General features: G+C 42.0%; 2 protein-coding genes across 3 annotated transcripts in view; one reads left to right on the forward strand and one right to left on the reverse strand.

Annotated features, from left to right (window-relative positions):
• Positions 1–14,711, reverse strand: part of ROMO1 (reactive oxygen species modulator 1) — a 28,402-nt gene extending 13,691 nt beyond the window's left edge. The window contains exons 1-3 of one of the 2 annotated variants that reach the window (XM_029614658.1): positions 14,578–14,651; positions 13,748–13,802; positions 3,451–3,581 (exon numbers count right to left, since the gene is read on the reverse strand). In XM_029614658.1, coding sequence (XP_029470518.1) covers positions 3,451–3,581 — 131 coding nt within the window. In that variant the 5' untranslated portion in view covers positions 13,748–13,802; positions 14,578–14,651. Of the gene's footprint in view, positions 1–3,450; positions 3,582–13,747; positions 13,803–14,577 lie in introns of both variants that reach the window. The other variant, XM_029614657.1, reaches the window with a different exon arrangement.
• NFS1 (NFS1 cysteine desulfurase) overlaps positions 14,709–21,360 on the forward strand; it is a 111,266-nt gene continuing 104,614 nt past the window's right edge. Inside the window, exon 1 of the mRNA XM_029614655.1 lies at positions 14,709–14,953. Coding sequence (XP_029470515.1) covers positions 14,845–14,953 — 109 coding nt within the window. The 5' untranslated portion in view covers positions 14,709–14,844. The remainder of the gene's footprint in view (positions 14,954–21,360) is intronic.

Here is a 21,360-nt window from a genome sequence, read left to right on the forward strand (position 1 = left end):
TGACCAGTAAAGATTTTAACAGAACAAAGAACTCTCTCAACAGCCATGGTAAATGGGCTACAAGCCCTGGATAAACTAATCAAGGGTAGTTATGATAACCGATATGATTTGATATCTTTGTTCAAGAATGTCGGTATAGAAAAATTCGAAATAAATAAATAGTTAGGGATGATCTAATCATGCATTTGACATCACAACTTATGTAAATGATTCTTTGGGCAGTCACGCTAGTCTAGAAGCTTCCACAATATTGTATGTTATCTATAAAAGAAGGGTCACTTCCTGTATATGAGGAGATGCTGGTCAGTTTGTCAGACAAAGGGCATTCAGTACCCAGCATCTCCCGAGAATACTTATACTGACTAATAAAAAGAAATTATACTTTCTACTGAGTCTAAGTGGTCTTGTGTGTCCCTGGCCATAAGCATAGATTATGCTTTACAATATACCAGGGTCTGGACGTTTGAGAGCATAGACACATCTGTCTGCAATGATAGCAGTCGACCTGGTCATGATTCAGTTCTAGGCATTTTCACTGAGGTAAAGAGAACTTTCATTACCTGATTGTGGTGTGTGGAGCCTTTTTCTTGCTTGGCAGTGCCTCAGTGGAACTTTTCTTATTTTCCCTGCATTGTGGCTTCCGGGGGTAGGCAGGAGCCTGCCCCAACGGTGTATCCAAGAGCCAATCAGGTTGGACCTTGTTACAGGGAGGGGCTACAGGAAACAGCTAAAGCAGCCTCTCTTCGGCGCGTAGTCGCCGAGGCGCACTGCCGAAGCTGCGCGCCAAAGGGGCGCGTGGCTCCGACTGGATCCAACTGGGCTTATATAGAAACTTGATAGAGGTAAGGGCTTCTTGTCTTTTCTATCCAGGTAGGAAAAGTAAAGGGGAAGGGAAAAAGAAAAAAAAAAAATTTTTTTTTTTTTTGTGGTTAGGACTCTTTTGCCTTCGTTAGAGAAGCATCTGATAAGTAGGGACAATCAGGTATAACTGTCCTAAAGTTCCTTGATCTGTTCATTATATAAATGCCTCATACTAAACGGAAGTCAAAATTAAAGCCAACCGTAAGTACACTAAATTTAGATCAAGGACAGAGGACAGTAGCCGATTGGTTGAACTCCCCACAGATAGCTCCTGTAGAGGGGGCTGCTATAGGGGCGGAAATGGAGCTAAATCTGTCCCTATTGGCCGACAATATCTCTTTGAGTCCAGGAGCGCCGGACATTCCACCACCTCCTGGTAAAAAAGGGGAAGTTTCCCCCAGTTTGCCAGAAAGCTCCCAGGATGGGTTGGATTTGGAAGAGGTTAGTGAAATATTAAATGGGAAACAAGTATTTGGAAGGGGGGACTCTTCCTTCAATAATTGAAACTAAAGAGAGTAAATTAGAAATGAATGTAAAATCTGCTAAAGAGGTGCCGAAACATATGAAGGGGAAAGCAAAATCTCAAGAAATAATAGTAAGACCTACATCAATAACTATGGATACTTTGTGGAATGTTTTAGTGAAGTTAGACTCTTCTATTAAGGATTTATCTAAAGTTGTTAATGAAACAAATGAAACAGTTAAGAGTAATTCATCAGCCTTGATTAATTTGCAAAAGCAGAATAATATTTTTGATCAACGCCTCTTGAAGGTGGAAAAGATTCAAGTTCAACAAATTAAGGCTGAGTTTGAAATGCAGAGGAAAATTGAAAATATTGAGAATTGTGCACGTGTCTTGAATCTCAGAATTGTCAATTTTCCTTTTATAAATAAGATCTCTCCTATAGAATTGTTTAGGATGTATATTGAGAAAAAATTTTGAATATAACTGGTCAGAGTATGCCCACTATTGTAAGGGCATTTTATATAAGTAATACAGTTAAAACAAAGGATCAGGTTCATTTGACACAAGATAATGTTGTAAAAGATCGTAGAGAAAATGCTGAATCCAATATAGATTTGTCTGATCTCCTAGAAAAATCTCAAGATGAAATTGTGGTTGAAAGGACAGGTACTATGTTGGTAACTTTTGCATTTATTTCAGACAGGGATACTATCTTAAAAAATTTTTTCCACAATAGGTTAAAAACCTTTTACGGAAATAAAATATGGATTTATCCTGATTTAGTAAAAACCACACAAGCTAGAAGGAAGCAGTTTCTCGAATTAAGAGCTAAAGTAAATGAGAAGGGTGGTCATTTTATTCTCCGCTACGCATGTAAATGTGCAATAAAACTGAATGGAAAGAATTATCAATTCACTGACCCTGAGCATCTCAGATCCCTTCTGGGAGATTGAAGGAATGTCAGTTAGTATAAATGAAGGGGGTTAGGAACCTACATTTTTTTTATACTTATTGCTTAAATAATTGCTCATGTTTAAATGCTTCTCTAAATTTTTCTTTAAAATCGCAGATGGATGTATGAAAAGTGATTCTTTTGAAATATGTAGTATGGATTCGAAAATATGTATAGAGTACTCCACCTGTAAAAGTCATTATAGCAAGTAATGTATTATGTTAAAATCATAAATAAACAATTAAAAAAAAAAAAAAGATATCATGATCATTTTGCTACTGCATACATGATCTTTGAAGCCACCGATAGTGGGCTTCTTGGTGCCAGACATTTCTGGGAAGAAAAATATTTTTTTTTTTCTAATAGCACTGAAAAGTGCTGTTTAGGGGCTGTTGAGGCAGCAAGGTAACTTAATAGTTACAATGACAATACCAAGAGATATCAATTGAGAAAAATACAGAGAGATAGGGTACACATCCATGCTTAGCTTGGACGAAAAAATACAGAGGGGCTCACGAGGCAATGCACATGCAGGAACTCCTACACATGCTCAATAAAGCAAAAGCTCTATGAACTGTGAGAAAAGTATCCATTTTGTGCTGTCAAATGACATCACTTCACGTGTCATGGCTAAGTCAGCCCTGCTTGTCAACAGAGAAAAAGTTATCCAGAGACAAAATATATAGAGAATTTTTATTTTTAAATAAAAATGTTTACAAAATGAAAGATGTGCTATAAAATAACCCTTTCTATGCATTACTAATTTATGTAAAATATGCTGCAGAATCCAAATATATTATATTACTATTGTATTTAAGAATACTTTTTGGCTCAGTATTGTATAACCTTGATGATCCCTGCAATCTAAACCAGCATTCTGGGAATTGGGCCTTACAGAACTTTCATAGTGCTATTCCAGTGGCCCAAAGCTTGGAGTTTGGAACTGTAAAACAATAGCATCCTCTAGCTCCATTTCTGCCATACCACATATGTTCATATAAGAGCCAAGGAACATTTTAAGGTAGACTGGTTTTCAGGATATCTACATATTTGCATACATTTCATTAAGAATCAAGTATTTCTATATTTTGGTTACATTGAAAGACCAAAATGATTGCAGCCAAAGGCCAGACTTGTATACATCTGATTTAAGGCATTTTTCCAAACATACCTTAGGCAAGAAAATGTGCCAAAAAGTGCTCCTGCTGCCATTCCTACAGCAAAGCCCATCATGAAGCCCATTTTCACTCTGTCAAAACAGCTGGGCTGTGACTGTCCATACGGTCCGACCGTCACAGGCATCTGAAAAACAAAAGCACAAAATCCTTCAAGGAGGGAAACTGCTGCAGCAGTCGAGGTGCCAAGCACAGCAGCAATAGTTTCTGCCTCTTACAAAATACAAAGGCAACCTTCTAGGCAAGAACAAGCACTCAAACCTGTTCAGCAGAAATTACAAACAATCAGGTCGATACAGTAAAGTGTGCTCCGTCGGAGCGCACTGTCAGCCTGCTCTGGACGCGTGTTTTCCCTTACCCCTTATTCAATAAGGGGAGGAAAACACGCGGCCGACCCGCGGCACCTAATAGCGCCCTCAACATGCAAATGCATGTTGAGGGCCCTATTAGGTATGCGCGCGGGATCCAGTAAGTAAAATGTGCAGCCAAGCCGCACATTTTACTCTAAGAAATTAGCGCCGACCTTTGGGTCGGCGCTAATTTCTTCCGGCGCCAGGAAAGTGCACAGAAAAGCAGTAAAAACTGCTTTTCTGTGCACCCTCCAACTTAATATCATAGCGATATTAATATCATAGCGATATTAAGTCGGAGGTCCCGAAAGTAAAAAAAAGTAAAAAAAAAAAATAAATAAAAATTTGAATTCGGCCCGCGGCTGTCGGGCCGAAAACCGGACGCTCAATTTTGCCGGCGTCCGGTTTCCGAGCCCGTGGCTGTCAGCGGGCTTGAGAACCGACGCCGGCAAAATTGAGCATCGGCTGTCAAACCCGCTGACAGCCGCCGCTCCTGACAAAAAGGAGGCGCTAGGGACGCGCTAGCGTCCCTAGCGCCTCCTTTTCCCCGTTTTTCCCGCGTCACCTCATTTAAATACTGAATCGCCCGCACCAGCGAAGGGCTGGTGCGCGCGCCGGGAGAGCGGGCGTTCGTCCGCTCTCCCGCGGTCTTACAGTATCGACCTGAATGTTATGAATAAAGTCAATAATAACAGAAAACATCTACAGCAGATAATGTGGCTCTGCGATCATACCACAATCTTTCTAGTAATGTATAACGTCCTTAACTGTAATATTTTGATATATATACAATTAGAATGCTTAGTAGGAGTTTTGTTTTTTTAACAAATACAGAGAGAAAAGCAAGGTCTGAACTGCAACTTTTAAATATATTTACATAAATTCATGACATTCTGCAAACTGTAAGCGAAAAAGGCTTCTCTATTTTTTTTGTATAAACTATTGTTTTGGTGCTTTAAATTGCCAATTTCCTGCAGCAGCTCAAGAGCAGATTCTGTGGCAAGAATTAGAAAATTACATGGTAAAGTTCCTGAAATTTTGCAGCAAATCTGTGGCATATCTGCATAAAGTTGCAAATTAAATAATCTAAATCTGTATTTTACATTATGAAAATACAGTCTTCTAACATTTCTTGAACATTTGGATAATGAAAGATTTTTTGTTCATGGGGTGGGGAAGGGATTGTAAAGGAGTCTATATTAGGTCTCCCTTAAAAGACCAGGATGAGGCATTTAGCCTGGTCCATCTTAAAACACAACTAGGAACCTTCATTTTCAGTTTTTATTGTTCTTTTCCCAGGAATTTATTAGGGTTTATTATGATAAGAACTAAAATAGGAGAAAATCAGTTGGAAAAAAAAAAAAAAAAAAAGACTAATTTTCCCAGGTAAATATCTGAGTGTTTTAGTGGACAAAAGCCAGAATAAAACATTTTCAGATTCTCCCACCCACTTACTCAGCAGCATCCCCATCCCCTGCTTACCATGCCCCTCTTTTTCTCCTACCACCCTACCAAGCATCTCTCTCCCTCACCCCCATTTCCTACACACATATATTGCAACATATCCTGCTTGGTGGTGGCTCCAGGCTTCTTCTCTTTCCCTTGGCAGCATGTTTACTGAGGCTCACCCACTCTGATGTACTGCTCTTCTGCTTTTATGTAGGGCCAGGGAGTCTGCCACAAAGTGCTTTCGGTGGACAGAGCCTGCCTGAAATGCATTCACGGCACTAGACAGCAGGTACTTTGGCTGTTGGGGGGAGGGAGCTGTGAGGAAGCAGGAACATGGCATGGTGTGGGAAAGTATTTTAAGCAGTTATTTACTGTAGTTTACGTGAAGAACTTTGTACTGTGATAGAAATTAGTGAGGCAGAGAATCACTAATATTACTAGTCTAATTATTTGATATATTTGAGAATAAATATACTATTTTTCTTAGCCTGCTTGTAACAAGAAACAAGTCATGAGATCAGATACATTAAGGAGCAGTTACTCAGGAGGCTAAATGGGCAGATATCAGGGAAAATAGGATAGAAGCCACTTGGCCTCACCTAAATGTTTGCTGTTGTGATAAGGACAGACAGTTGGGGCCTCAAGAACACAAGGGAGAAGCCCAAAGAAAGACAAACTAGGACAAAGGTCAGCAGAATCAACATAAAAAGACCTACTTCAAGCTGTTTGAAATCCAAGAAAGAACAGATCAGAGGAAAAGCTTTTGAGCATTACAGCGGTTAATGAAGTGCCTGATGAATTGTTCCTGCTTTTCCAATATTGTGTTTCTGTCTTTCCAAAGATATATAAGACTTACATTGGAAACTGTGAGGGGAAGTATCATTGTATATATTCTTTAATGCAAACTCTAATCTTGTATATGCTTTTATTGCTTACTCTCAGAATTATAAGTAAAACTTCTGTATTCTATGACAAAATAATCACCAATTTCCCTACCCACTACATTTGGCAGTGAGGATGAGATTGGTGTTTATTTGTCTCCTAGTTTGTTTGTTATATTACTATACAGAAAATAAGTGGCAGAGTGTGACAGAATGTGTCCTTTTTGCTGTTAATACTGGCAAACAGAAACAGCTGATGTGACAGAGAATATAAGGCTGGGTCAGAGCTCTGACTTGATCTCTGAAATAGTTACCTGCCTCTCCCGGTATAAGTAAGAAGGTATCAGGGACTGTTTGAAGGCATGTTTGATGCTTTTGTCTGTCTGCCATGCTGCCATTATTTTTGCTGGTGCCATGCAATATCATAACCAGATACTCCAGCAGTACCAGGTAGTCAGTGAGATAACTTTAAGACCAGTGAATCCTACTAGACTCCCATCCCATAATGCCTCATGTTTGCATTTGTGAGAAGAGTGGTTTATTATTATTAAAATGATTAATTTGGACATTCAGTCCTCATAGCTTATTTCCCATCCTAACCATGTTTCAGCTCGTGTATTTCTCTTGTCAAGGGGATATAAAATTCAAGCTACTCTCCCTATTGATTGTACTAGAAAATGTACCCGTGTATACTTATTTCCCTATTTCTGCTGTTCCCCAGCACAAGTAGACAAACAAGTCCTGTCGTAAATAGCAAACCTTAGAAGAACTCCCCTCCCTGGATTTCTCTGATCAGGACAGTCAGAATGCCTTTTAATATACACCTATTACTGTTGAGGAATGTTATAGATTAATGGGTTCTGCATAGGTCCCATTTTCCAACTTACATGCTATTTGGCTGTCTCTCTACTGCTGTTCTGTGCTTACAAGTGTTAGTACACTTAAGAACACTACCCAGTATAATCTCCGTGCTCTAGCACATCAATTAGCTGAAACTCTTCGTTATGCCATGGTTAATCGTATCACCTCCTTTCTCAATATTTTTTTTATTTTTCTTGTATATATTTTATTCTATTACTCTCCCATGTGAATGTATGCTTACTTTTTACACTATTATTTAATGACCGACAAGTGACTAGCACAAGGAAAATATTTTTTCAAAGGAATCTTTTTGGAAAGAGAAGGAAGGTTTCATACAAATTTCTATATCACTACATCCCGTAGTGTATTTAATATAATCATTAACCAACCCCCTCCTGCCTATTATTTCTTTATCTCTATATTATAGCGCGTGTTGAAATTTGTTTATATTTGTATTAAAAAGGAAAAATTATTTTAATGTGAAGAAACTCTTTAAAAATCTTCGCTGTTATTTATCCGTGTCTATGTGTCGGTTTTACGACTGCAACAATTATAACCTAGACCGTTAATCACTATGAAAACGCCAAAGTCATAGATTGTTAATATGTTACCACCAACTGAATTACATGGAAAAAAAACTTTCCTGACTTATCTGAATATCTGTGTTTTCCCGAATGTCTCTGTTTTCCCAACAAGGCCTTGTTTCAGATCATGAGATCCTTCATCAGGGGATTTTTATGTATTTTCAGTTCGTCAAAATCATTCAGCGCTTCACGGAGCTGTCTATCGTGTTTTCACAGTCGCCATGGATCCTTGATCAGGTTAAATCATCAATACGTGGTGGCAATCGCATTTTGTTGAACCGTAGAGAAGCCTATTGGATTTTCACGCTTCAAACGCAGTCACCTAGCAGACTCATTGAGGAACTCGACTGGGGCGCACACCTTTAAATGGACGAGATGACGTTGAATTTACGTGGACTACGATTGGTGATATTTGGGAGCAAGAGGATAATATATAAGCAGTCAGTGATATGGACTAAAACACAACATGGCGACCGTGAAAACACGATAGACAGCTCTGTGAAGCGCTGAATGATTTTGACGAACTGAAAATACATGAAAATCCCCTGATGAAGGATCTCGCGATCTGAAACAAGGCCTTGTTGGGAAAACAGAGACATTCGGGAAAATATACGTGTCAGGAAATCTAAGATTCCCAAATCATGACAGAAATGCCGGAAAAAAATCTCAGTGGTTTCTAACATATACACGCTGCCACAGACAGAAGCACTATGGTAAAAGAGGTTGCCCAAGAACTCCATGATCTCTTAATTGGTGCTCCAGAGGGAGACAAGGAGAGTAATCCACATAATCTTAGGAATATTCAAAGAGAAGATGAGTCATTTAAGTTAACCTGGGAACATAGGGTAAGTAAGGAGCCAGTCTCTGCTCCAAGGGCTATAACCCAACTTCTGCTTTCTTCAAGATGCAAAAGCATGTAAAGGATCAAATAGCCAAAGGAGATCTAGAAGACAATTCCCTTCCCCGGAAGGTAACCTGGATGGAGCAGGTGCTTGACTTGGGAAGGTCAAGCTGAGGGGGAGGGTGTGTAAATGAGTCTTTATTAGGCCCTCAATAAAAGACCAGGACCAGGCATTTAACCTGGTCTACCTTAGAACAAAACCTAGGAGGGAATCCTGGGCCCATGGCATTCCCCTTTGCAGGGGATAAGAGGAAAGGCCCAGGAGGTAACAAACAGGTCCTGGGGAGCTGGATGAAAGCGAGAGTACGCCAGGATTGCCTATGTATGACTGCTACCATTTCTGATTTAAGCCTTGCTGAGGTAAGTAGATTTTTTTCTGCTTTTGTATTTTTATAAATAAAAGGATTCTGTGAAGAAAGCCCAGATTCCAGAATGGTCTGTCCTCTGTTGCCCTATTTAAGCCTAGGCCACTCCCAATGGTATCCCAGGGATCGGTACTGGGAATAGAGATGGGGGATAGAGAATAGAGATGGGAAGGGAAAGCAAGTTTGCTTATTGTAAACAGTGCTTTCGGTAGATAGCAGAATGAATTAGTCATAACATGTGGGTGACTTCATCCAGTGGCACTAAATAGACCCCTCTCTCATAGCTAGTAGATTTTTTGTTCTGCTGAGCATGTGCGGGAATCTCGACCTCATGAGCCATCTCAGTTGATTTTATAGCTAGGTAGTCAACCATAGTATTGCTGGTGAAACTTCACCAGTATCATTAAATGAAAAATAATCCTGAATATCATTAATGAGAACCTCAATGAAATCCATATCCATGAGAAGAGAATTATTTAGCCTCCAAAACCGGATTTCCTGTTGCTCTTTACCTATCTGAAGCTCCACCCAGATCGGCACATAGTCAGACCATGTGATATGGCCAATTACCGGGTCTTGCACTGCTCCCATCAGCATAGAATCTAATAAAAATTAATCAATTCGTGCGTAGGAGGAATGTGGCATCGAGTAAAAGGTAATATCTTTTATAGTGGGATTACGAAGACTCCATATGTCCTGCAAACCCCAGGAACAGATTAAGCTTTTCAGAGAGTGCCTCTGCAAACGAAATGTACCCCCAGTTCTAGAAGAATTATCAAGATAAGGATAGTGTGTAATATTAAAGTCACCTCCTAATAAAACTTGACCTTCAGCCCACCCTTCCAGTGACTCCATTAGAGTCTGAAAGAAGACTCCCTGATTTATGTTTGGGGGCATATACATTAACCAGAGTGAGACATACCCCATTAATAGACATCTTCAGTACCGTGGACATCACAAAGAACAGAGGTTACATCCACCACTAAATTCTGGGCAAACAAAATTCCTACCACCACCCCCCCCACCCCCATATTTGTTATTTTTTGTCGCAGGGGCAAAGTATTGAAAGGGAAATTTTTTACAACCAAGCAAGTGGGAGACTCTCACTGTTAGTTGAGTTTCTTGACAAAAAAATCACATTGGCTCCCACCGCCGCCGCCACCTTCTTAAAGAGTAATTTTCTTTTAACTGGGGAGTTCAAGCCTTTAGCATTAATGAACATAATCTTAATCTTAAAATGACCCCATCTGTAAAGAAAAAAAGATGAGATAATCATGATAAATAATCTCCCCTGGATCTCCCCCATTTGCACTCCAATTTTAAGAACCCCCGAGTGAGGAAACCTTATAGATCCACAACACACTGATATTATGTGAACCCAATCCCAATTGGAATCCCCCCTTCGTCCCCCCGCCCCCAAACCCAGTACGCAAACTATACCTCCACCTCATGGGGTGCATGAACCCCCTTGGAGGAAGATACCACCAGGCATGGCGCAAGCCCCTCCCTCGATCCCACAACAACCCTGAAAGACAACTGCACAACCCATGTGATCCCATAAAGAAATCAAACAAAGCTACACCCATGCAACGTGAATTACATTGAAAAGGTAAACACACCCGTCCCTATTGAGTCTACATAGGAACTCATTACCCCACCAAAGGATAGACAGTAAACCACAACTATAAGAGTATCTGTTATAACAGGCTCATCCAAAACTCGCTGTTCCAGGTGACGAGTGTGGTTCAGGCTGCCTTCAGAGATGTTTACTGGTCCCCTGAATCCTCTGCCACTTGGGACGATCACTCTTCTTTTTCATACTGATTCTGCCTGTCTCAGGATGCCCTCCTTGAAGTACAGCAATTTCAACATACCACAGAAAATCCACTGCAGCCCTCTGCAGAATTCACTTTAATAGATTGTCCTTTAGCTGTAAACTGCAATCCAAAGGGAAGGTCCATCTGTACTTAATATCTTCATGCTTCAGCATAGAAAGAATGTCCCAGAAGGCATGCCTCTTCCGAATAGTGATCAGGGAGAGATCTTGAAAAATATCAACCGGTAGTCATTCAAAGTGATATGGCCCCTCTTTCTAGCCATCATTGCCACCTTCTCCTTGACTGAGAAATCATGGAAACAAACTATTATATCACGAGGGAAATTCCCTCTAGGCTGGCCGAGAGCCCTATGTGCTCGCTCTAATTTGATAACTGGCAGGGGGGCTAAGACCTCCTCAGTGTCCAGTAACTGTGTGCAGATGCTAGATTTCACTTGAAAACAGTCTTTTTAGGCAGGTAGCTCTGGGACCCCTCTGAAGCATAAGTTTGCTTTCCTAGACCTGTTTTCTAGGTCTTCCAGACGTTCTCCCATCTCAAGCATGAAGTTTGCTAAACCTGCGAGTTCTTCTTTGCAATTTACTGACTCAGTGGCCTGCTCCTCCGTTCGTGCTTCCACTTTTCCCCCAGAGTCTGCACTTCTCACCGCAGCTCTACAAACACTGTCCTGAACTCCTGTTTTATTTTTGCCATATCCTGGCAAAGTTCTGCAAACCAGCATCAGAACTCTGCGTGCGAGGGAATCCCCTCTACCTCTGTTCCTGTGCAGGTCTCCTCCTCTATCTCTGCCATCGCACAGTCTGCAGTGGTCACGTTTTCCTCCTTGCCGCTGCACGAAGCCTGCTGAACGTCTTGGCTCACGAACAAGAATTTTAAAAAATCTGTTTTCTTTTTCGGCTGCGACATCGCCTGTCAATAGCCGCAATCTGCCTGGGGTTTTGCCACACAGATGAACCTCAACAGCATCGGGGTGGCGGTAGATTAGAAAGTCGGAGTAGGAGCTCACCGCTTAAGCAGCCATCCCTGGATGTGATGTCACTTCCTCCCCAAGAGGAAGTCTTTTCTGAAGGGATGGGATCCATCTTAATCAGGGTGGAACCAGCTGCAAGGGCTAACCTTTAAAAATGAGATAGTTGTAGTTTAAAAGCTGTTCTAAAGGGATAGCCAACAGTCGCTCAGCGGTGTATGGTACTGAGGGAGGTATGAAGCAGGAAGAGTTAGGGCATCCCAACAGAGGTTCCAATAAAAGCAAAAGTAGTTCATGTGCCTATAAGTAAAGAATCACCTGAGCTAAAAGATTCCAAATTATCCCTGTCAATTGAAAAGCAGGCTGTTAATACAAACAAAAAACACACTTTGAAATGTTTATATACCAATGCCAAAAAGTTTAAGAAGTAAGTTGGGAGAGTTAGAGAGTACAGCAGTGAATGAGATAGACATAATTGGCATCTCAGAGACATGGTGGAAGGAGGCTATCTGGGATAGTGAAATGCCAGGGTACAAACTATATTGCAATGATAGTGATGAACAACTTGGTGGGGTGTGGAGCTTTATGTCCAGGATGGCATAAAGTCCAACAGGATAAGGATCCTGCAAGAGATGTTTTATGGGTAGAAATCCTATGTGTATCGGGAAAGAGTATAGCGATTGGAATATACTACCGTCCACCTGGCCAAAATGATGACATGGACGATGAAATGCTAAGAGAAATTAGGGAAGCTAACCAAATTGGTAATGCAGTAATGGGAGATTTCAATTACCCCAATATTGACTGGGTAAATGTAACATCAGGATATGCTACAGAGAGAAAGTTCCTGGATGGAATAAAGGACAGCTTTACAGAGCAATTGTTTCAGGAACCGACAAGAGAGGGAGCTATTTTAGATCTAATTCTTAATGGAGCGCAGGATTTGGTAAAAGAGAGAACTGTGATAGATACATTTGGCAACAGTGATCATAGCATGATAAAATTTGAATTAATGACTGGAAAGGGGACAATAAGTAAATCTGCGGCTCTAGCACTAAACTTTCAAAAGGGAAACTGAGAAAATGAGAAAAATAGAAAAAAACTGAAATGTGCAGTTACAAAGGTAAGAGTTACAACAGGCGTGGACATTGTTAAAAACTACCATCTTAGATGCACAGTCCAGATGTATTCCATGCATTAAGAAAGGTGTAAGGAAGGCCAAACTATTGCCAGTATGACTAAAAGGTGAGGTGAAAGAGGCTATTTTAGCCAAAAGATCGTCCTTCAAAAACTGGAAGAAGGATCCATCTGTTGAAAATAGGAAAAAGCATAAGCACTGATAAGTTAAATATAAAATATTGATAAGACAGGATACAAGAGAATTTGAAAAGAGGTTAGCCGAGGGGCCAGGGTAGAAAGCCATATAATAACCGGACCCTCGGTACACCTTTTTGAAGGCATTGCCACCCAGCACTTTTGGATCACGTCTGCAGCTAAAAAAACATGGAAATTTCGTGTCATTGGAAATTGCCAGGAAGTCTAGATAAGAATGGCCGCAGTGCCCCACTATGAATTGAAAGGCTTCATCTGCTAACCCCCACTCTCCAGGGTCAAGCTCTTCCTACTGAGGAGGTTGGCCCCTACATGGTCCTTTCCAGCAATGTGGGAAGAGAATATGTGTAGCAGATGTTGCTCTGCTCATATCATGAGCACATCCATCTTCTCTGACACCTGTTGCTTTTGGGTCTGCCTTGCTGATTGATGTAGGGCACCGTTGTTGCATTGTCCAACATTACCTGGATTGTCCGAGCCTCTAGAAACTCTGCAAACTGCAAGCACACTAGCCGTACTGCCCATGCTTCCAAATGATGAATGATCCACTGCTGTACCTCAGCATTCCAGCTATTTTGCACTTCTGGTGCTGCGGAACAGCAGTGGATCATTCATCGTTTGGAAGCATGGGCAGTACTAGTGTGCTTGCAGTTTGCCGAGCTTCTAGAGGCTCGGGTATCCATAATGAACATGCATGAGATAGATCTGCATACCATGGAGGCAGTGAATGCAAATCTATCTCATGTATACTGTGGATATCCCAAATACCTGGGTTGTTTGTGTCTCTCGAGGATCAGAGTTGGCGACCTTTAATCTTCTTGTTCTATGGATAAATGGAGTACTTGGGCAGTCAATCTAGCACCTTTCACAAGTAGTAACTTCAGAAGAAAAATGTAAATAAAAAAAATGGCGAGTTCCTCTGGCTCAACTGTTCCTTATTTTAGACTAAGTTACTACTAGATTACCTTTCCTTAAATAACTGCAGCCAGAAAAGTTTAACCATTAAAACTAGCTAAAATGTTTTATTTCAATGATATAACATGTACCAAAGTATGTTTGTTCTATGTCCTCCTTCAGTATTTTTAGTGCCCTACATTTGAGCCTTGGCGCAATGCAATCTAAAGGATTCTACTGGCTAGACATATGTAACAATTTTTGGAAACAAGACTGTAAAGGGATAAAAGCATAACGAGAAGGAAACGAGCAAAACAAATGCCTCCGAATTTCTGAAATTTCAGGGTTATAGGTGGCACCTGGGGTATGGGAATGCCATGTGGCTTCACATACCAGGGACAGGCTGATATCCTAACTGGGGTAAAACCAGGACTCAGCCTGTCCCTAATGACCTGGAGCCAGCTGGTAACCCTAATAGTGGGCAGGCAGGCAACATTCTCCTCGAAAAAAAGAAAAAGTCTCCTCCCTGCAGGGCTGCGGACAAAGTCCGTCCTTCCATATATGAACAACCCTAACCCCGCTAGCAGCCTCCTTCTATGATAGACCCTTGTCCTCTTGCCTCCCTCCTCCTCCCGTGACAGACCGCTGCCCGCCCCAAGCTCCACAGCGTGACGGTCTCTCTCGTTTCCCCATCTCTTTCTTACCTTTCTTACTCTATCCTGTCACAGCGACTCTCTCGTCTGTCGCTCGGTCGCACGTCATTACACGGCGCTCTGCGTTCGTCACTTCCGCTGCTGTGCATAAACACTTCCTGTTGTTAAGGTTTAAGAGGCTCTTTACATAAGGAGCAGAAAGGGAGGGATACGGCTTAGTTCTCATACTTTTCCCGTTAGGGTGCTGCTGAGCTTTTGTTGCTTTGTTTTCACGTGTAAACAGCCCTTGCTCTCTGCTTTACTCGTAGTGCAGATATTATGCTATGCAGGGTAGCGCTGAGAAGGCTCTTGAGCAGCAGGAGGGGACCCATCTCGAGCTGTGGATACTTCGCGGAGAAAGACCTTCATTTGACATCGCACAAGAAAGGTATCACCATTGCAGTTTGCTTCCAGCACCATCACAGCATTAGAGTAAGATCCATGCTGATTACAGCACTGGTGTGCGTGTTCTTTCTATCTGCTGATGCTGTGTTCGTAGGCATGCACAAGACGTGTAGTAGAACCCCTTTATAGTGAACTCTGCTTATAGCAATGTTTGCCCACGTTTTCACGGCCAAGGCATTCCTACATTAATGAAAATGTGTGACACACCAACCTCTACTGAGCAGGCAATGTGAATATGGAAAGGGCTCATACGAGTAAAATAAATGCTAGGAAAGCACTGAAAGCCCCATCAGTTTCTCTCTTCCAAATTTTAAAACAGAGCTAGGACACAAACCTCATCAGGATGGACCAGCTCCCTCTGTATACGAATGTAGAAGGGAGATGGTAGCCTGGTGCAAGCATCCATGTCACTTAATTACCTTGGTTATTACATTTGGCTTCTAGTGCTCCCTCATGCTGCTGCTCCTCCCAACACTCAAAAGTGAGTCACTTTTCTTGAGCTCTCTGAATGCTGTCCCCCATCTAATTTAGTCTTGGGATAAGACTGAGGCAGGGAGGACTCAAGACTGGGAAGATGAGATGCTGTGTGCAGTGTGTGGTGCACAAATCTGGGCCCAGCTATCCATGCCCGCATGCTGCCTATACCTACCACTCTGAGGCTCATGTTGTAGCTAGGAAGAGGCATGCATGATTACACATGTTTTCAGAAAGGATTTCTTACAAATTTAAGAGCCACTGCTGGTGTGTATTGCTGTGAGGTGCTGAGAGCAGAGCCCAGGTGATGGCTTGGTTATATGCATCAGGCAGTGGTGACTTTTCCATGGCCCAACCTGATCAGGTCTAAAAGAACAGTGGCTTATAGTGATTTCACTGATACAGTGACCTCTTTCTGAAATCCTACTTCTTTCTATTGTATTTTGAAGGGAGCAAAACTTTGGTTATAGTGGAAATTATATATAGTTTAAATGAAAAGAGACCTCCAGCCTCGTAGTCCAATAGTAATTTTTCAGTTCTAACGTAGAAGTATGATGGCAGAAAAAGATCATATGGCCTTTGCAACCTGCCCATCCACATCAGTTGCTCAGCTCTACAAACTCTACTACTCCCTCAGGATCTCCTGTGTTTGTCCCATTCTTTCTTGAATTAAAATAATGTTCCTGGCTTTTACGGTCAAGGGAAACAAGCATGGGAGTAACTTGCTGATGCGGCGGTTACTGCCCTTAACCAATAAGCCTGATGCTTTGATGCAACTCCCAACATTGCTCTCTGTTTCAACAGCAATGGGTAACAAGGAATTGTAGTCAAACAGCAGCGCTGTCTCTACCACCTCCATTGGAAGACTGTTCCATGCATCCACCAATTTTCTGTAAATACTTGCTTAGATTACTCCTATCCTCTTTCAGCCTCATCCCATGAGCCCTCCTTCCATAGTCTCTTATCCATTGAAAGCGACCCATCTCTTGTGCAGTGTTACCTCTGCAATGTTTAAATGTCATATCTCTCCTTTCTTCTAGGGTATAAATGTCCCTGTACGCATTATAAAGAAGACCAATTACCATTTTGGTATCTTATTTTAAAATATCTATATTCTGCTCACATCTACTAGCATCCTCTGGACTGACTCCATCCTGTTTTAACCTCTTGAAGGTTTGGTCTCCAGAACTGGACATAGTATTCCAAATGAGGCCTCATCAGAGTCTTATCCAGGGACAAAATCAGCAATATTTTTTGCTGATCATTCTTCTCCCTATGCACTCAAGCATCTTTCTGGCTTTTGTTGTCACCTTATCCACTTGTGTAGCCACCTTTATGATCAAAGATGATCACCCTTGGATCCTGCTCTTGTTTTGTGATTAGAAGAATTGTACTCCCTAGACCATACTGCTCCCTTTCAGGTAGATTTTAAGTGTTGCTTGCACAAAAATGGCCCCATACAAGCATATGCGAGCCATGCATGAGCAACGTGAATTTTAAGAAGCCAGGAAGTACGCTTACATACCTGTGTACGTGTCAAGAATAGAGAAATAGAAAAGGGGTGGGGCATGGGTGTTCCAGGGTGAGGACTTACACACATAACCCCAAATTTTGCAAAGGCTGAACATAGCAACATGCGCCATGTTACCTGTGTAACTTTACTACTGGTCCTGATGAGTTGCAAGTCTGGATATTTTGAGCCAGAGGGGTTCTGAACACAGGGGGGAGGGTGAGAGAAAGAACTTCTATTAGAGAACCAATCTGACTCTCTATATATGTATCACTGTAAGAGGGGCACTTTCAACTCGGGGTGCATTTTGTGGAGGCGATGTTACATTGGTCTGCCTAGGGCGCAAGGGACTGTAGACCCTTGTAACACTGCCCACCCTGAGTTGAAAGTGCCCCTCTTACAGTGATAGTGTCAGATTGTCTTTCTAACAGATGCTCTCTTCCCCCCCCCCCCCCCCCCCCAAATATGGTCACTTATGCGAGTATGCACGTAAAGGCTGTACATACGTGCAGTCGGAATATTTTAAATGATACCATGTACTAGTATGCCCAATATAAAATCAAGCGTATCTTTGTTTGCGCCCCTAATACGTGCATTTATGGGTGCATTTGTGCTCCTTTTAACATTTACCTGTTAGGTTTTTGCAACCTAAATACATGACTGCATTTTTTTTTTTTTTTAGGTTTAAATTTTAGCTGCCAGACTCTAGATCATTCCTTAAGTTTCACTAGATCTCTCAACATGTTTTTCTCCTCCTTCCTGATTGTCTTTAGGTTACTGCTCTCTCAATACTAGTTGAAAGTCTTAGAAGCAAAAAAAAAAATCTTCTTTTCAAATAAAATTCGAAAAATTGGCTTTAATCCAAAAGCTCTATTTAAGTTGGCAAAAAACTTTACTACAACCTCCACTTGACACATTCTCTGCTGATTTCGGTTTGAGATTTTTTAAACTGAAGATTGAGAAAAATTTGCTTGAGTTTTGTAAGTGTGCCAGTTTGGTATTCCTCGCCCAGTTCCTCCTTCGTATGCGTCACAATTAGAACTTAGGCTGTTTCAAAAATGAATAGTTTTCTGCCCTTTGAGCAATTGCTCAGTGGCATTGTTTAAAGCCTTGAGATAGATTTTGAGTCCCATCTTGACTGCAATCATAAATAAGTCTTTTGAGGAAGGATATCTTCCTGATATCTTCAAAAAGGTGACAGTAAAACCGATTTTTTTTTTTTAAACTCACATCTGACTCAGCCGGTCTAAACAGTTATAGACCTATCTCTTCCCTACCTTTATTGCAAAAATAATTGAGAACATTGCTTTGACACAATTAACAGCCCATTTGGAAGAAAATGAGATTTTAAACCCCCACCAATTTGGTTTTAGAAAATCTAGGAGTATAGAGTTTTTGCTCTTATCGCTTACTGACACCCTTCATAGAGGGCTTGATAGAGGGAGCAAGTTTCTCATAGTGTCCCTTGATATCGCCGCCCCTTTCAACACTTTTGATCAAGAGATTTTTATTTCACTTACAGGAATGTGGCATTACTGGAAAAGTTTTAGATAAAGGAGGTAAACCATTCTTTTCAGGTAAAATATAATAATGAAACATCACAAGTAATTTCTATGGATGCAGGAGTCCTATGGGGTTCTGTTTTGTCAGCAGTTTTATTTAGTATTTATTTAGCCGCAATTGCAAAATTGCTTGCATCTGTTTGTGAGGGCTACAGAAAGTATGCAGACTATATCCAGTTTTGTTTTGTTTTTTTTTTTATTCGTTTGCATAATACATGGAAGGAGACAATGGACCTTTTAAATGCTTCTCTTCAATTCAATCCTGGTTACAGCACAATAAGCTAGCTTTAAATATTACAAAAACAGAATTTATGGGGGTGTTCTGGGGGGAGGAGCTAAGATGGCAGCCTAACGCCGACATTTCTCTGCTCGGCACGTTCCTGAATTTCCTGTTTCCACGAACTTTTACCTCTAAATGCTGGCGAAGAGAAAGGGAAAAGTAAAAATCTTTCCCTCGGAGCCCCTCTCTCAGTCCGGGCAGCAAACATTCCTGCAGTGCCTGGCAACGGCTACACATTTGGGACCAGGAAATCCGGCTACGGTGGTGAGCGGAGGGGACCTCACCACAGCTTCGTAGCAGGTGTCTCTGAGCCCACTTGATGTCAGACCTCCACTGACAGTACGGGAGGGGCCGTAGCAGCTTGTGGGGCAGAGTCCCGGTGGGGTTTCTTGAGCCGCTGACACTGAGGGAGCAACTGCGAAGCACATCCCCGTGCTGGAGACCACAATGGGAAGACCAGCCGTGCCCCTGATGGACGAAACATCTCGTGGGGTGAGTGGTGGAATAGAAGGTGAGAGGCTGATTGATGGTGCCTGAAGAGAAAACCTTTGCATTGATCCAGAAACCAGCTATGGTCACCCTTGAATCAATATGGGACCTTGTTACAAATATGGGTAATGCTTTCTCTGAATGCTCTTCTAAGATTACTACACTATCACAACAATTTGAGACTGTATGCAAAAATAATGTTACAACACCAGGATAATGAGCAAAAATTTAATCATTTTGAAGAGGAGATAAAAACCATTAAGGGAGTACAAAGTTCTTTAATTCAAGATGGTGATCTTCTGAATAGAAGAATTTAATTTGTTGAAATTAGGCTGAAACACCTAAACTTGCATTTTCTAAACTTTTCAAGGGTGGTGGGGGAATTACCACGTTTTACTTTAAAGAGATTTTTTCTCGAAATTCTAGAATTTTCCTTGGAAGCGATTTCCCCCCCCCCCCCTTGGATAAAGTATATTTTTTACCATCTGGTTTAGGATCTCAAATGCAAGCACCGGCTGTTGATTTGGATAATCTTACAGATTATCTGGAATCCTCCAATTATGAAGTGATAGAGCTACACTGCTGGTTTCCTTCTTAACTGGTAGTGATTTGAGTGCTGTTATGAAGAAGTACGTCAAGAAATCTAATATATTATTCTGTGAGAATATTCCCGGACTTGGTCAAGATCACACAAGAAAGAAGGAAGGGCTTCTTGGCCATGAGGCAGGATACCTTAGCCATAGGGGCATCTTTCTTTCTGAGGTATCCGTGCAAATGCTTGGTCAAGTTCAAAGGAGATCATTTTGTGTTTCTCTCACCGGAACAACTTAAAAAGTTTATTGATTCTAAGAGAGTGTCACCAACTGGTGTGATCAATGTTCTGATGTAAAATATTAGTAGCTGTGTTAAGGTATGTCTTTTCAATTATATGTTTAATTTCTTCTTGATTTAAGCTTGCCTCCCTGCTATGGTTATTGATGTTTTGGTGGATCCTTGGACATTTGTGGCAGCTGACTATGCCCACGGGGGGTGGGGGGGGAATCCCATGAGGGACCACGGTGTCAGGCTAGACTCTGGACACACAAACACAGATTTGAATCTTTATTTAAACAGTTTTGGAAACCACCAGAGGTGGCAGTAGTGAGTAGTAGATGTTGAGCCCGGCTGGGCAAGTATCCCACAGGACGCTGGAACAGCAAATCCTCTGCTTGGCTGTGCTGTAGTGGAAAGAGACTGAGAGTTATGAGTACACAGTGAGAAACATACAGAGTCCCAGGTAGAATAGGAGAAGCTCCGAGACGGTGAGAGCAGACCCTCGAGGAGCGAGTACCTGATCCCTTAGAGCAGAGAGACTCGGTGGTATTGTACTCACACACAGCAATTCCACTAGACAAGAGGTCTGGCACTGGAACAGAGGGCAGGCCCTCAAGGAGCGAGTACCTGGTTCCAGGGAAGCAGTACTGTGGAATAGATGGTAGTTGTACTCACAGATGGAAACTGTTAGTGAAGTCTTCCAAGTAGAAAGGGTTGTAGATGCAGGCAGCGACTCAGGGAGCATGGGCCCTCAAGGAGCGAGTACCGGTTTCCTGATAGCACCTGAAAGAAGCAGAAGAGGCCCCCGAGGAGCGGGTACCCCGTTAGCAATGAGTTCCAGATAACGCTGTAGGGGCAGAGAAGCTTTGGTACGGAGAGCGAATCCAATCCGTAGAGTTCCGGTTGCTAACTGGATTAGCTAGCAAAAGTTGTAGGCTTAAATATCCGGGCAGCGTGATGTCATCTCAGGGGGACGCCCCCGAGGTTCGCGCCAACGAGGAAATAAAGATGAGGGCGGTGTGCGCGCACGCGCCCTATAGTACTTGGAGGAGCATGGCGGTAAGCAGCACCAAAGCTGGTCCGGGGATGCCGGAGAGGACAGCAGACAGACGCCGCGGCAGCCGAGGCGAGTGGGAGGAGCCGCAAGAAGAGTGAGGTAGGCGGGGCGAAGCAGTCTCAGACCGGTCGCAATACTCCCCCTGAGGATGGGGGTCTATTGGATACTGAGTGTAGTATGGGGAAATGTATTCCTTTCCCTTTTT

The sequence above is a fragment of the Rhinatrema bivittatum genome, chromosome 8, assembly GCF_901001135.1.
Source record: "Rhinatrema bivittatum chromosome 8, aRhiBiv1.1, whole genome shotgun sequence".
NCBI lineage: Eukaryota > Metazoa > Chordata > Amphibia > Gymnophiona > Rhinatrematidae > Rhinatrema > Rhinatrema bivittatum.